Consider the following 16403-nt stretch of genomic DNA (forward strand, 5'->3'; position numbering starts at 1 on the left):
CACCTTAGCATAGCATATCCAAATTGATGCATGTAATAAAGTGAAAATAGATATCTTATGAAAAAATACCATCAGCATTATGGCTTTATACGAAGGTGATCGTTTATTACCTTGCTTCACTGGTCACTCGTTCCTTAAAAAAACCTCGACGACAGATTATCGACGACAAGGTATGAGTCCTCCAAATAACGAATCTAGAAAAACCTACTTTCATTTTTGGTTTGTTTTACCGGTATCATTACGTCGCACTAATATTAACATGCTAGGGATTTCTATTTTCGATTTATCTAACAGTGTAGGGCACATGTGTCTTGACTACAATTCTATTCTGATATCGGCTAACAAAACGTTTTACTATACGATTATGAACTGTAACCTACCTCGTGCGAACATATCATATTATTTACCTGAGATAGATATTTAATATTCTTAAATTATTGTTACGGTAGTAAATATTCAAATAAGCTTTATAATTCTCTACTAATTTTATGCAGAACTCACATCTGTTAATTGTTACAATAAAGTATACCACCACGCTATACCGTTGGTAAACAAATCTCACTGTCAGCGTTTAAATGTGCCAAATTGAATGCAATATGTTAATAATGTTTATGCTTCTTACACACTTTCATTGATCAATGCATTCTTAACAAAGTAAAACCTTTGACCGATAATAGATAAGATTTCATGTAAATCTCAGCAGAAGACGGTGAGTCATGGCTGGTCCGTGTACACGTGATTATTGTGACTGTCAAATTGCTGTCGATAATCATAATCATGTCAGTTTAATCTCAATCGATATATGTATATGTGCACTAACTTTAAATGCCCGACCTTTGCTTATCGCTGTTTTGACTGATATGTAAATCAGTGTAAGACGGTGGGTCATGGCTAGTCTGGGTAAATGTGTCAGTGTTTTTTTTTTATTGCGGGGACAGTGGGTTTATTTCCAACACACACTTATTTAAGAAGGATCAGGACATATCATTAGAATGTATCGCTTTTAATGTACAGTAATTTGATTTACATCTGTGGTAAATTGAGATACTGTGTGGTATTATCATGTAGGCAACATCACATACGTATTTTGATAAAATGTAACTTTGTCTATATCATCTTGCAGAGTACTATTTCAGTGTGTCGACCGTATCAAACGGACATCAATTGGAGAGTCGCGTTCGTACATCTGGATATATAAATAATACTAACATTAATGCTTGATTCAACTCATATAAGCCACTAAAATATGAGTTGGTCATTACTATTATAATATAATTTAATAAACAATACAATTTAATTTATAGTGCAGTGATGGAAAAGGTTGTTGGTGACAGACATGACTTCGTAAGGGAACATACAATAGTTATCTTCTTAAATGTGCATATTGAAGTGCTTATTATGCTCATATCACAGCATATGCAGAGCGCTCATTAGAACCCTATGCCTTTAAATATAGGAACGTCGTACTAAAGTCGTTATACTGTCTGTGGAAATAAAGTTTAAAAAGTTTAATATCATGAAAATGATATACAGTATATTACTTGAGTGATTAATGTCATGTGAAATGCATTAAATGAGTTCATTGAATTAATATGCCACGAGCCTTTCGCGAGAGGGCATAATTCTGTATTGCTTAGCCGCGAGTGTCAGTTTCTGTTCATCACAAAAATCTATATTTCCGAAAATAAGTTAAAACTTACAGCTAATTTTCTGTATAAGAGAGGCGAATTACGACTCGGAGAGTATGTTTTTCCATGGAGACAATGTTGCACCTGAAATGAAGTGTTGCGTACAATTGAAGTAACCTTTGTTAACTCTGGAAACTGTGTCGTTCTACAGAAAGAAGTTTGCTCGAATAATATACATATCTTGTGGGGCTCTAGAAAATTTTGATAATGTTCTCAAGTCACTTATTTTTTCAGTATGTTTGATAACAAAAAGCGATGAGATCCGAATATAATATTTTGATTTGGGGTTGGGGGTTCATATCCTTCTGATTTTAAAAGAAAAAAACTTTCAATGTATAAATATATTGTTTTTCTAAATGATTAATATAGTTCAACAATATTGTTCATTTTAAGTATGTATATCATTTGTAGTCATTGAGCTTCCAAAGTGTTAAATTCACAAATAAAAAAGGACACTCTTTCTTTCTAATCGTATTCTATCAGACACGGTACATGCACCTTTAAAGTCAGTACCACACAACTAAGTTCCATCTTCTCTACTAACGCCTTAGTGATGCAGAACATATACATGTGTCCTCACAAAATAAAAATACTGGCGTGACAATAATCTGTCATAAATGTAATGTTTGTAATGTTTCTTAATTTCAACCAATATAACGTCTCAGTGTGGTTCGATGGCAACAAACTAATGCGGTTGAATTCGTAGTCCCGTAATGCTCATATATACAATTTGTCATCCAAATGGAACACTTTCTGAAATTTGACCAATTCAATGCCTCCATGTTGTTGATATGGCCTTGAAACCCACGGGTAGAATTCGAAGTCGTCTTTAACGCGAAAATACCAATTGTCATTTAAATAGAATATATCTCAATTTCGACCAATAAGAAGACTCTGTGCGGTTGATATAGCAGAAGAACCTGTGCATAATCACTTGAAAATTGTGGTTTCGTCAAAAAATCTAAACAAAAGTAACACTTTATTAGTTTTCATGGAAACGGGTTGATAAAGCAGGAAGTATATTCCAGGATTCAGCCTATAAGGATTGTGCGATTCCCAATCAGTTATTTTAGGTTTGATATCACACATATAACGTTTATTCAATTATCACTACATGATAATTCATAATTAATTTAATATCATGGTCAGGTAAGCGAGTCATCAACCTTTATTCACCCCAAATTACAAATTAGGAGATTAGCAAGCTTTAAATTGATTTTCTTTGGTAAAAACTCAATATTGTCTGATGATTAACATTTTAAATGTTATTCCTTACTTTAAAGGACAGACTACAGAGATATCAAAAATGAAAAGAAAATCACATGTCACTGTGTTTTTTGAGCTATTGAAATATTAGAATTTGACATAATATGTGATTTTACGTGAATTACACTGTTTTGATGCTGACTTTCTGGACATATTTACCATAAGTCGCTAACACGATTCATGGAATATCCAGAAGCCAATGTTGTTATGGCCTCATGAATGTTGAAAAAATAAGTTGCATTCTGAAGAAGTGTTCCTTTATGCAGACAAGTCGACCAAACACGTGTTGTTATGACCTCATTTTCATAACAACATTAGCCTCATCACAGTGTGTAGTAATGTCGGGGACTGCTTTACCACGGGTAGTACTCTACGCCGTCAAGCATTCGGATTTTTTTCCTTCTCATGTTCTTTAAAATAAACACGATTCATGTTAAATGTACATAACTGTAATGTTGTTACGGTCTCCTTAATGTTCAAAATATAAATATCAATCTAAAAATCTTACAGAATAAATGTTATAGATGGAAGTATACTTTGTTCGCGTTGTTGTTATGACGGTTGCTTTGACCTTTCCAAGAACTCTTTGACACTTTCCCACGAAAACGACTGTTCTCTCTCCGATGTCACTTCCAGGTCTCTTTTTTTATTATTATTGTGTGCTTTAACATATAGACTAACCATGCGATAAGTGTATAAGGAATGAAATTTATATTTCAATATCCATGAGGTCATTACAACATTGGCTTTCTGCACATATTTACCCTGAGTCGCTAACGTGATTGGAATATGTCCAGAATCGAATGCTGTATTGGTCCATGAATGTTGAAAAAAATAAGTTTTAATTCCTTAAGTATTCCTTTATGCGGACAGGTCGGCCAAAATCACGTTTCTTTAGATTTAAGCGTCAATTTTAAAAACCGATTTAAACAGAAACTACACCGTCAAAATGACGATTTAGGCATGCTTAAGCCCTAAATATCTCAAAACTGGATTATACAAGACATATCAGGACTAAGTTCCCATAGTCTTTTTTTACAAACGTTCAATATCTCAATACGCAAATATTATGTTTGTAATAAAAACTTAAAATAATGAGAATGATCAAATAAAATAGTTAATGCACAAAAAAATCCTTTACACAAATTTCATTTGAATCAATACATGTCTTCATCAATGCCAATAATTGTATAAGATACTTACCTACCCTGCAGTGCAGGGCTTGATTTTTTGTATATGACTTTTCCAGGTCTGATTCCAAATCGGTCACTCTTGTCTTGCGTTCATTTCGATTATGTTCCAGTGTTTGTTTCTCTTGCGTCAACCGTTCTATGTCTGAGAGTTGGTTTTCTTTAAGGCCTTTAGAGGATCATAGAAACACGTGCATATTCACATGTATACAACACAGTATATCTTCATATTTTCGGGGTTTGTTATGAAAAGCATTGCATTTGTATATTCTATAAATATAAAACACACGAAATTAAAAAGAAAATAAGAATAAAAATACACCTCTTTCAGTATCCTGTCTGATAGACCGCTCGGCAGTGAGGAGTTTAACTGATTAACCAGGACAATTGATAGTTTGATTAATGAAAAACACTGAAAAGACCGTTGTTTTTAGTTTCCTGAATATAATTATTTATATTAAATTGAAAGAAGTTTACAAATAATTCCTAGTGGTCTGTATATAGACAATATTTGAGTCTTCGATCAGACATGCCTTCATTTTTTCTCGGACAATAGATCAAAGTATTCCGAATGAAAGTAAAGAAAATTCACACTGCTTCTTATGCAAATATTTAAAAGAGAAGATTGTATGACTTATATTAAATGAATGAGTATTAGAATTTTTTATCATATGCGATTAATATCTCAAAACCTTTGGCCTATCAAGATTTTCTTGACAAAGTGTCATGTATAGTCTAGACACAAAACTTTCCTCTTGATCAATACCTAAGGCATTCTACATTGGTGGATAATGAACTAGATTTTAGGTGAATATCCATTGGTTGATTTATCTTTATTCCATAATTATGTCGTCGATCGTTGCGATCCCACAGTTTTCTTGATGACTGACGTGACGTATTGCATGCATACATTATTAGTCCCTTCCTTGAGACCACCCGACTGTTTCTTGGTTTCTTGTTGGACTTTGCTCTCCGGATTTGAGTTTACCTATTTGTATAGTGGAATTATATTTCTGGTTTGTTCATAGTAAATTGTAGATCTTACTGATTATATACCTGTAATGCACACTTTATTAAAGGCTTTGTTTTTAGAGAGAAACCTGCATACCCAACTGGTACAGTTACAGGTAGACAAAACTGGTTTCAACGATTTACCTTTGTATAAAACAAAGGCGTTATAAGAACTCTTCTTTTGTTCTTAGCATTGTCGTGCCATGATTCCTCAATGCCCAAAGATTTTGCATGTTTTAATTCATTTCCCAGCCATTCTGTAGTCAAGTACTTGTTCCCAATATCCCATTTTCCGGGACAGATATCGAGAGCTGAGTATTTTTCGACACGACATTGCGAGAGATAAAAATTGATGAGTTGTGTAGTTGATTCAATGATGTCATAAATTTCCCTGTGTGATATGAAAAGACGTGTTCGATGTGCCCGTGAAATAATAAACAATGTCCTCTCGTTTGGGAACATCTATATGTTACTTAATTAAACCCGAACTAGATATCTACTGTAAAATCATTACATTTCCTTGGGGATTTAATTTCGCTTATTTCGTGGTTTTAGAAAAAAAACACAAAATAAAATCCCGACGAAATTCTGACCACACGAAATAGAACCCACACAGATATTTTACTACTAGGTAGCCTGATCAGTCTTCGAAATTGAACAAACTTTTTCATATTGATGACTTTGAGTTATATCCATTTGTTAGATAGTCACATCAGTCTTGAAATGTAAAATATTTAACTGAGACATTCCATAATTATTTGATAATGTAAGCCTTCAAATTAAAACCTAAAACGGCAATAGTATGAAATTCTACATTAAGTGAACTACTGATCACAGATCACATATATTTATACATTACATATCTGATGATGATAATACATAAATAACAAAAGTACATTTTGTACCGTTATCCATAATACTTTATTTTCATATCACTTTTTAAATATAGTATGCATATCCATGCCTACGTAATTGATACATTTTAATGAAAGAACTCCGACACCAAAATGAATAAAATCCAACGGACAATTGAAATGAAAATATAAAACAGTAAACTTTTCTTTCTGGTACAATAATACATGTGTAGACGTTGATAGATATATGCATACATAAAAGATCAGCAAATAAAACTATACACACCTCTTATTATTATTTATTATTATATCACACCTCTTATGTATGCTTTTAAGATAAAATCACATTTCCTATTGTCCTTTTCAGCGTCTCATTTTTGCTTTTTAAATGTGCGTGATTTTGGAATGTATATAGGTATATATATAGGATCCTACATGCATCACAACTTCGTTTGGCATTTGAAAGATCAATTTGATTATTTGATGAGCATTTTTTTTCCTCGTGACATATACTCACATTGTAATATTTTGTTTAAAAGAAAACACTGCACATGAGTCTTATTACATTGCAGACCTGGCTGCTCATGTAAACTACATCTTCAAACGGTCTGGATAAACTTCATACACGTGTAGAAGTGTTAGGGAACTCATAGATAATACCATCAACAACCTTATTTCTTATTAGAGTTTGGCTTAAAAAAACATAGGGAAAGAAAGGAACACTTTCTGGTGACATTTACGGTTTGGTAACTGTATTTCATAAAGGATATAACCCTGGACAGGGATTTTATGTTGATCTATTACTCCATATGGATGCCAATCTCAATGACAAATGAACGAATACAAACAGATTCAGTTAATATATATATATATGCTGATGTAATTAGTGATCAGGGAAAAATTATCTCTGGTATTCATATCATCATATACTTCTTTAATACTGAAGCTATTTTATCGATAGCATTGTTGTTGAGGTCACAATTGTACAGACCACTGTCACTACTGAAAGCCATATCGAGGATGCCGCCAAGCTGCCGTAACTCACTTCCGGTTATCCGGTGACTGGTTGGGGTCACTGACGACAGATTGGCCTTATTAGTGTGGTGGAGTACTAGAACAAACACATCTCTGTCACCTGGAGAATATATACAGTAATATTAAATTGTGTCCATTGCTATATTTAGAATGAAAAAAATAATCTCAAACCTGGGTGAGTGTATACCTTAAAAAAGGCAGACAGGAAAAGACTGGGGAGTGCCATAGTTTCTTAAAATTTTTGTCAAATTAGTTTTACCGGAAGTAACCGTATGGAGATTTTTAAAAAAAAATTAAGTTTTAAACTAATCACCCTTTGAACAACTAGGCCCTGGTCAAGTTACTAGAATCAGTACGTACACATCGACGAAATCTTGAGTATGCAGTGCGAATCCCTAAAAACAGACATTTTGTTCGGAGCAGATGTTTTTACTCTTTTTCTTAGTTCGTTCCATGATAATGGTTAAGGTAATTATATTATATAATTAAAAGTAACGCTTTGTAAATCCATTCCAGAAGATGTACAGATATTATTGATAAAATGTAGCGCATACAATACAACGTATATATGTTATAATTGTAAATTTTTACGTTACTTTATACATATCTGTTTGTATAGACGAAATCGGGCTTTCATACTCGTACATTTGTAGATATATAAATATATATATATATATTGATTTAAATAATAAACTTATTGCATTTTCATGTAATGGCCGTCTGGATGGTAAAAGCATGACCATTTCAATTATTATTTTGGATACTATATCACCCCACCGGGATAGTTTGTGAAATACGAAGACAGTTCTAATGTTCTTAAAATAATTATGCATTCCCTGATGATAAGGGAAGGTAGTGACTTAATTTTGTATATTTCTCGACTAATAGTATAAGTATTAAAACTTTTTTTTCTTATAATTTCTTCTCCCTGAATACATTTACAGTACAAAAAAATTATCGACCTCTGCACACATTTTATTTAACATTGGTGTTTTCATTGTGTTTTTATTGACTCCCGAATTATAGATAGTCCAGAAATCCAGAAATATAAAGATATATGATACAAGTTCCGGAGTCATTAATACTAGCACATCACTGACTGTAAGTATTAAACTCTTCATAGAACGGGTAGTGTTTTAGACTTATCATTCAACTTCGTAAAATATTGATTTCCGATATCAAGTTATCCAGAGTGGTAGCCATAACAAACAGAACATCAATAATTTAAAATGAGTTTGTGCTATTTGTAATAAGATAACTATGATCTTAAACTTCCTTCTGAAATTTATTAAATTTGTTCAATACTTTTTTCTCCACGAACGAGCCTTTAGGTGAGAAACATATACAATTATTTAACAAGTTTGATAAAGCCCAAATCACATATCCACAAATGTAAGATCCTGTTCATGTTTAAGGAGATTATACAGTAGGTGATATTTTTTCTCAAAAAGTCGAATTTTGACTCGGCAAGTACACAGAGAGAATCGTCGTATACCGATTTGCAAGTATTTTGGATATAACACCACAACAGAGCCATAACACATGTGAACGTCAGGCAAATTATGTTATAACATCAGACTCAATTAACTGATAAAAACGGTCAAAGAATCTGCCAATGTTAAGCTATTCATACCTTTCATTCCTTTCAAAACGTCCAAAATATTGGTACCGACTCCGGACATGTTTAAACAGAGGACGACCTTGAGCCAACAGGTCACTTCTGACGGCGTATGGGAAAACTGTATTGCTAGGTTGGTGCTATTCCTGTCCAGCCTGTCCTGCACACCTTTCGTCAGTTCCCTGACCACCATTTCGACTAGAGGCTTGCCTAGTCCACTACGACTGCAATGTAGTCCCATGACTGGAAGACCAGTAGTATATTAAGCTCAAGCATTTCAGCGGTATTACGTCATTAAGAAGTATACAAAAGACAGAATTATGAGTGCAGTATTTGATCGCACTCGCATTTTACTACGAAATGTACACTGATGAATGTGACACGATCTAGGGTTACCTGTTCGATCATTTAGATTCCTTGTGGTAATGACATTGTCAGTAGCAATTGGCTCTATTATCAGAAAAAAAAAATAAAAATTATGTCGGTTTTGGACCATTGAACATACACTCGCCAAGCATGGCTTTGGGTTATGAAGGAAGTTAACAAATGAATGAGGAAAAATGTATTCCTTTTCCAAAGCTTTTGTTCTAATGCTGTTTAAAATGACCATCTTACTGACTTAGTGAGTAGTGAAAAATACATACCGATTGACTTTTTTCTTTGGTGTCGATATCCCTCCAAATGTTCTCGTAACGTTTGTAGTTCCATTCCTTTGTCACCTGCAAATTAGAAGGATATGAGAGAGAGAGAGAGAGAGAGAGAGAGAGAGAGAGAGAGAGAGAGAGAGAGAGAGAGAGAGAGAGAGAGAGAGAGAGAGAGGAGATATTTTATACATGTATATGGTTATGTGTATATATATTACAAATCCTCAGTAAATCCTTTATTTAAGGGGGTTGGGATGGATGGCCGTCATTTGCATACGTTTGTATCTACATGTATATGACATCTCATTTATCAGATTTAGGTGGAACAGAGAGAGGAGATATTTTATACATGTATATGGTTATGTGTATAGATATTACAAATCCTCAGTAAATCCTTTATTTAAGGGGGTTGGGATGGATGGCCGTCATTTGCATACGTTTGTATCTATATGACATCTCATTTATCAGATTTAGGTGGAACTGAGTAAACAAAAGAACCTGTTAAAACGCTCCTGTATTGTTATAATACTATTTCATATGTTAGTATGTAGGATAAGGATATTTCACCCGAGTGTTCATACGATGTGGTGACATGCCGAGGTTTTTCTGCCATATTTTGTTTTATTCCGAGGTTGGGATATATATTTTCCTCCCAAATCACTATATAATTTCTTATCAAAAAGTCTGTCTTCAATTGATGTTCTTATATTTTAGAATGTTTAATTTACCAAAAAAACAATTTTGACATTCTGAAAGATCAAACCCATGTTTGGCATAATGTTTAAGGGTCATTAATGTAACATGATACTCCGTACATATTGTAAAGGATAGAATATTTCATATAACATTAATAAACTATATCGTAGTTGGCGGCAAGAATGAAGTTGAAACAGTTGATAGTATTATAGTATGAAATTCATTTACTATTTGTATAAGAAGGCAAAATTGCCTATATTCTTAAGACATGTTAATTCCAATTTATACGGAGTTTTAAACCTAATGACAAGAAGCAACCAATCATGTATATACATGTATGTTACACTTACGTATATCGTCAGTCAGGGCTTTATTTTCAGTGCGCGATTTTTCCAGCTGTGATTTGGTAAGGGCTAGTTCGCTATTTGCTTTTTGTAAAGTTTTCTCTATTTGCTCTTTCTCTTGAAATGTGCTGTTGGTGTGAGAGATCAGTTTTTCTTCGGCATTTTCGAGCTGCTCTCCTGAGAGTACAACAAATTAAGTGATAAATATGACATGTCTTAATTTCACCATACCTTAATGACATGTCTACCAGTGTATGGGTTTATTTAAATACAATACCATGACATCAATGTTTTGTACCTCTGGAATCATTATCTTAATCATCAGTACTGTAGTACATTTTATTAATAATTAGTTTTAAAATTAACATAACAAAGGCTCCTTAAGTATAAACCGTCATGTTTTTAGTCTATTAATATCATCTTTTACGGAGTTATTGCATCTTAGAACAATATATTTTTTAAACAGATTTTAGTCAAATCGAAAGTAGATATTTAATACGACACTTCGACTAGTTCATATTTGTAATCTCAGCACATTTGATATACAATAGTGTGCACTCATATATAGTATTAGCATGTGATCGTTTTGTTCCGTGATCTTCAATGCAATTGCCGCTAATTGTAATTGCCGGTCTTGGCTTGGCTTTTCTTTAAGCATCGTATGTGAAAATTTCGAACCTCGGTCAAATAGTGCTCAGATGATATTGGTTTCTATATGTAGACTAAAGCAAAATTTCCCATATTCTCTAGACATGATAATGCCAATGTATACGGAGTTTTAAACCTAATGACAAGAAGTAACCAATCATGTATCTATGTTACACTTACGTATATCGTCAGTCAGGGCCTTATTTTCAGTGCGCGATTTTTCCAGCTGTGACTTGGTAAGAGTTAGTTCACTATTTGTTTTTTGCAAAGTTTTCTCAATTTGCTCTTTCTCTTGTAATATTCTGTGGGTGTCGGAGGACAAGTTCTCTTCGGCCTTTTCGAATTTCTCTTTATGTTCTTCTGAGAGTACAGAGTATTTATTTATTGATATGACATATCCTTATTTCAACATATCTTTAATGATATGTCTGCCAGTGTATAACTTTATATAAGTACAAAACTATGATATCAATACGTTGCACCGCTAAATTCATTATATTTGTCAACAGTAGTGCATGGTACAAAGAGTATTTTCACAATAAACAATATGTCGTTAATCGTTGTGGTAAGTATGGTAATATTATCTTACAAAGTTCTCGTACTTAAAACAATGCAAAATATTCAAAAACATATTTTAGTCATATCGAAAGTAAATATTTTATACTGTGCTTCAAATATTTCATATTTGTACCCCCAACATTTTCCTTATCCTATCATATAGCTACAGGTATGTTTAATGCATTTTACAGTTACGCATGTGGGTTAATGTTGCATTTATAATTAAAAATAACAAAAAACGTCATGTTTTAATATAAATTCAATATTTAATGATTTCCCGGTTAGTTCTGTTTGTTTTCTTGATCGGATTTTAATGTTAGGTGTCCAACGTCTTTATCGGGATGTTTTCGTCGTTCCTCGTGTTCTCGCGTGGTCACGTGACCGGCACGAAGGACTACATTAACACTTGGTCGGTAAATATGGCCAGAGCACCCGACCAACGTATTTTGTCGTACAAACAAATATGATACACTTATTCATCGTGCTAAGAAACCGAGAAAAAGTGCTGTACATTCTTTTATTTATTCAAGTATGGTTACATAACGGCGTTATAAACTGGTGTTAATTGAAGAAGTGCCGATTAATTGACTACTTTTTAAGTAATTTTGACGATGTTTATCATTTTCGTAAGAATGTACAGCACTTTTCGTTGTTCTCATACAATTACCTTCACGCTCTTACCTGTTTCATAAGTATTGATTTAGGGTAGTCGGGTGCTCTAGGACGATTCATAGAGCAAGTGTTAATGTTCATTCTCCAATATTGGAACTCTTCAGTGTTTTAAGTATCGAAATCGGCATATAGAAACGAACAAACGTTAATAAACGAATGCAATGGATCGTAATTAATTCAATTAATTATTTACAGATGATTTCCAAAGACATAAGGTAAAGTTAGAAGTTTTCGGCTGTACACATGCAAGTTTGTAAATTCGTCACTGTGATAAAACCACCGTCCTCGCTGTTGCCATGACAGCCGATCGAAGCTGCGATCACGAATGCACTGACAAAGTGAAAGTTGAAGTATTTTTCGCAACATGCCGTTTAAACTTAAAATTACATTCTCACCTCATATTGATTGGGGTTGTTTAATCATACCTGATCAATTGAATTATCAGAAAACTAACAAAAACACTAAAAAACACAGAATGAAGCCTTCGTGCCAGGCAGTGCAGACACAACGCGGGACCTGTAAACAATGTGACGTCATTGGAATATACAAGTTGCAACAATGTACAACAATGTATATTTTACATGAATACACTAATGAGCAACAAAATGGGACGCAACATTAACCCACATGCGTATTTAGGAGCAAATACTGCAAAGTGCACATAGACAAATATCTCCATACTCCATGTGTTGCATATGCTTTCTATCCGAATATGATTGTAACCCCTGGAAATCGAATATAATAAACTGTTTTAAACGCAATACTTACGAAGATCTGCAGCCAGTGTAGCATTTTCATTGCGCAATTTATCCAGTTGTGAATGTACCTTTTCGAGTTCTTTACTTGTTTGCTGCAATTCCAATGCTGTTTGTGCCTTCTCCCCTTGTGCCTTCTGTAAGTCTAATTGCAGGTTTTTGTTCTCTACCGATAATGTTTTGATTTGCTCCTCCTTTCGTGAATCTGTTAATTATCAGTGACTAGCAATGTTTCTGGTATAATTATCTAATGATAATGCAAAAATATATATCTAAAAAAACAGACATTACATCAAAACTACCACATGCAGTAGTGATATAAATTTACAGTATTTAAGGTTTTTAAGATTTGGTTTGTGTACGTGTATACATAACTAGGTACAAACAATACATAGAGTGCAAAGTGGTCTCACTTCATGACCATAATGCAGTTTAAGTAGCTGTACGAAAATGTATCACATGCTAAGCTTGTTAATTGCAGGTCTTCATGTTATAATATATTAAAAGCAGTTGTACGATAGGAAACTGTTCAGTCTTACCTCCGCCAAGGGAAAACCAGGATGATGATTTCTTTTCCGTTTCCCGTTTGACATATGTTTGCGTGCACTGTTCTTGATTAGGTTGCGTAAGCCTCACTATTCGTCTGTCCTTCATTTTGAGAATGTCTCGTAATCTTTCATTTTTGTCCATATCTTCTTTCCTCTCTTTTTCTTTATGTTCAATTGTCTCCTTCTGTGTTGTTATTATAATTTCATTGCTTCCAATGGTCTTCTGGAGCTTAGTGATTTGCGTTTTATATTGGTCCTCATGTTTTTTTAAATCACTGACCTCTTCCATTAGAATGTCTCGCTCCCTCTGCAGTTCCTTTATTTCACTTTTGTGCTTAACCTTCAGATCTGCTATCTCTTGTTCGTACCATTCATCAGTTGTAGTATACTGTTCGGCAAGGTCACCTTTATGTTTGCACATTTCTTTTTGAATAAGGATGCATTCTAATTCCTTAATGAAATGCTGTCGTTCTACTGGTAGACGTCTCATCTTCTTTTGGTTTGTTTTCACTGTAATTGATTCCAGCAATTGTTCACATTTATTGTGAAGTTTGCTGTTGCAGTCTTTGCATAATGTTTGGCCGAGCGTTCCAACACCTTCACTGACCGCTAGCTGTACATATTTTAACTTGGCCACCTCCTCTTCTGCACATTTTATGTTCGTTCGTGCCTTGAATAAGATATCCTGAAACACGGCATAGATTTTACAAGCAATTTAATCGAAATCACCATCGTATAGCATAGCGTTATTATCATCGCGTTCTAGAAAGTTGTCTATTCAAACTTTATTTCATTCCCTTTAATATGAGCTTAAATATGAGCTTTACTATCACTCGGTAGATTTGGAGTTCATTACAGTGTGTGGTTGTAGAGTTGACATGATCGTGTATTCCTAAATGCGTTATTTCAAACGCATGTATGTCAATATACAAATGTTAGTTTGAATATTTTCTTATTCTCTGTCAGCGTGTTTGTAATTATGTCGTAGATAATATATTTTCTTCTTACTGTTTTAGAACAGATGAAGAAATTGGTTGAAATTATTGAACATACTTCATTACATTAAATCTTAATTTCAACAGGTTCCAACGTTTAATAGAATAAAATGAATGCCTTGACGTTCAAACCTGTGCCAGAAGAGAAGCGTCCTTCTCGTAGTACGAAGACCAAAACAGCTGCTCTAAACCCATGACGTGCTTTCTTTTTTTACGGAGGAATTCTCTCTTTAGAGGTTGCTTTATTCCTTTATAACTCCTACTTAGAAGCGTCTGTTGCGGGGTTCGCAAATGTCAGAAACATGCACAATGAAAGAAATACATTTGTATGTATACTCATATACATTATTCCTTAAAGTATTAAACAAAGACATTTAAATTGCATTTGGGGTTATTTCTTTATTTGATGATTACCTAATTATACGGAGATGTAAAATGGAATCAAACTTCAAATCATTGCGTAATTAATTTTTGATGAACGTATTTTTAAATGCGGTTCCCTGATATTGTTGTTGAGGACGACCAATACAATAAGCTTCAATACTTAACTGTTACAATGTTATTTTATCTATTGGTCATGATCAAGTAATTACTCTCCTCCTGCCAACAATTTCCATTGCTTTGTTCAGAATTACCAGAAACGCGCAGTAGAAAGGCTATGTAACAATATAGTAATATATATTTGATATGTACCACCAATATATACTTGTAAACCCCAATATAACATTAGGTTAATATTTCGTCATTAGAACGCATCTTTGATATAATCAGAGAGGTGATACTAAAATCAGATAACTAATTATCTGAATGTTGATATTTCTGAATAACTTGCAAACTCGACTTAAAATTATACATTTCAGATACAAAACTGATACAGGGCTACACGAGTCAAGCTGTCTAGTTTTACAATATTGTATGAAATACATAGGTCAGCAGGAATGTTGGAGTGATTTCACTGTAGGACTTGGCAGTGATCTTGTTAGGGACCACACGTATGGAACTCAATAGGGAAATTATAAGATATCCTTATCAAATCCGAAAGTATGCCCACTGGAGCACGAAACTTCCATATTATAATTAGATCTTTTGTATTACATATGGATAAGTGTGTAAATATATATAATATAAAAAATTCAAGTTATGTGACGGTCAACCCCGAAGTTCACCACCAAGCTATTTCAAACTATTATCTGAAAATACAGGCATAGAAGAATTAGGTTTGCATGAAAATGATTACAAATTTATATTTCTGTACACCTGTACGTTCCTGTGTGCTACCTTACCTGATTAATATTCTTCTCTTTCGGTTCGTTCATTAGGTTTTTACTTTCGTTTTCATTACTCCACGTCATTTCCGTTTTGTTAGTCGCAATATATACTATTACCTGTACTTGCATTATAATTATGTTATAACAGAACCTAATGTTCAGAACCAGTTAAATTATTAACTATACTGACCAGCCCCTCATTTTCATCCCCACTCTAGATATCAATTACAACATCGATGCGCTGAAATACCCTTTGTCTGAATGACATACATAAGTACACAGTGAGTAAAACTATATCCAGTCAAAAAGCTATGCACGGATCTAGTTAGACGTATTCGTCGGTTTATTGAACTGTATATGAACTACCTTATAACTACAACGTAGTGACATGTTATATGATATAATCAAATAAAATTTATCTAATATGTTACAATGTATTGTAAGTAAACTCCTAATTCGAGGCAAATACAGGATTTACCAGAACTCAAATCAACGAAGTCAGCTAAAGATCGGTTGAATTATAACTTTCAAAGTCACAGTTAAGACTATAATCGAAACATCAAAATGTCAAGTACTTCAATAAACAATAAAGGTTAACACAATGGCACTCATT

The 16403-nt window shown here is 33.6% G+C and overlaps 1 protein-coding gene across 2 annotated transcripts; it reads right to left on the reverse strand.

Moving 5' to 3' along the window:
- Nucleotides 1-6065: 6065 nt before the first annotated feature.
- On the reverse strand, nucleotides 6066-15824 carry LOC117323585 (rho-associated protein kinase 2-like). 2 transcript variants are annotated; one of them, XM_033878892.1, is made up of 8 exons: nucleotides 14655-15824; nucleotides 13519-14212; nucleotides 12993-13184; nucleotides 11175-11354; nucleotides 10353-10523; nucleotides 9307-9381; nucleotides 8678-8905; nucleotides 6066-7144 (listed from the first exon to the last, which is right to left on the reverse strand). In XM_033878892.1, the coding sequence occupies exons 1-8, from the start codon at nucleotides 14715-14717 to the stop codon at nucleotides 6924-6926; spliced, it is 1824 nt and encodes a 607-aa protein (XP_033734783.1). In that variant the 5' UTR covers nucleotides 14718-15824; the 3' UTR covers nucleotides 6066-6923. The 2 variants fall into 2 exon arrangements, with proteins under 2 accessions (XP_033734783.1, XP_033734784.1); XM_033878893.1 differs by lacking the exon at nucleotides 10353-10523.
- Nucleotides 15825-16403: the final 579 nt, after the last annotated feature.

The sequence above is a fragment of the Pecten maximus genome, chromosome 3 (genome assembly GCF_902652985.1).
Source record: "Pecten maximus chromosome 3, xPecMax1.1, whole genome shotgun sequence".
Classification (NCBI taxonomy): Eukaryota; Metazoa; Mollusca; class Bivalvia; order Pectinida; family Pectinidae; genus Pecten; species Pecten maximus.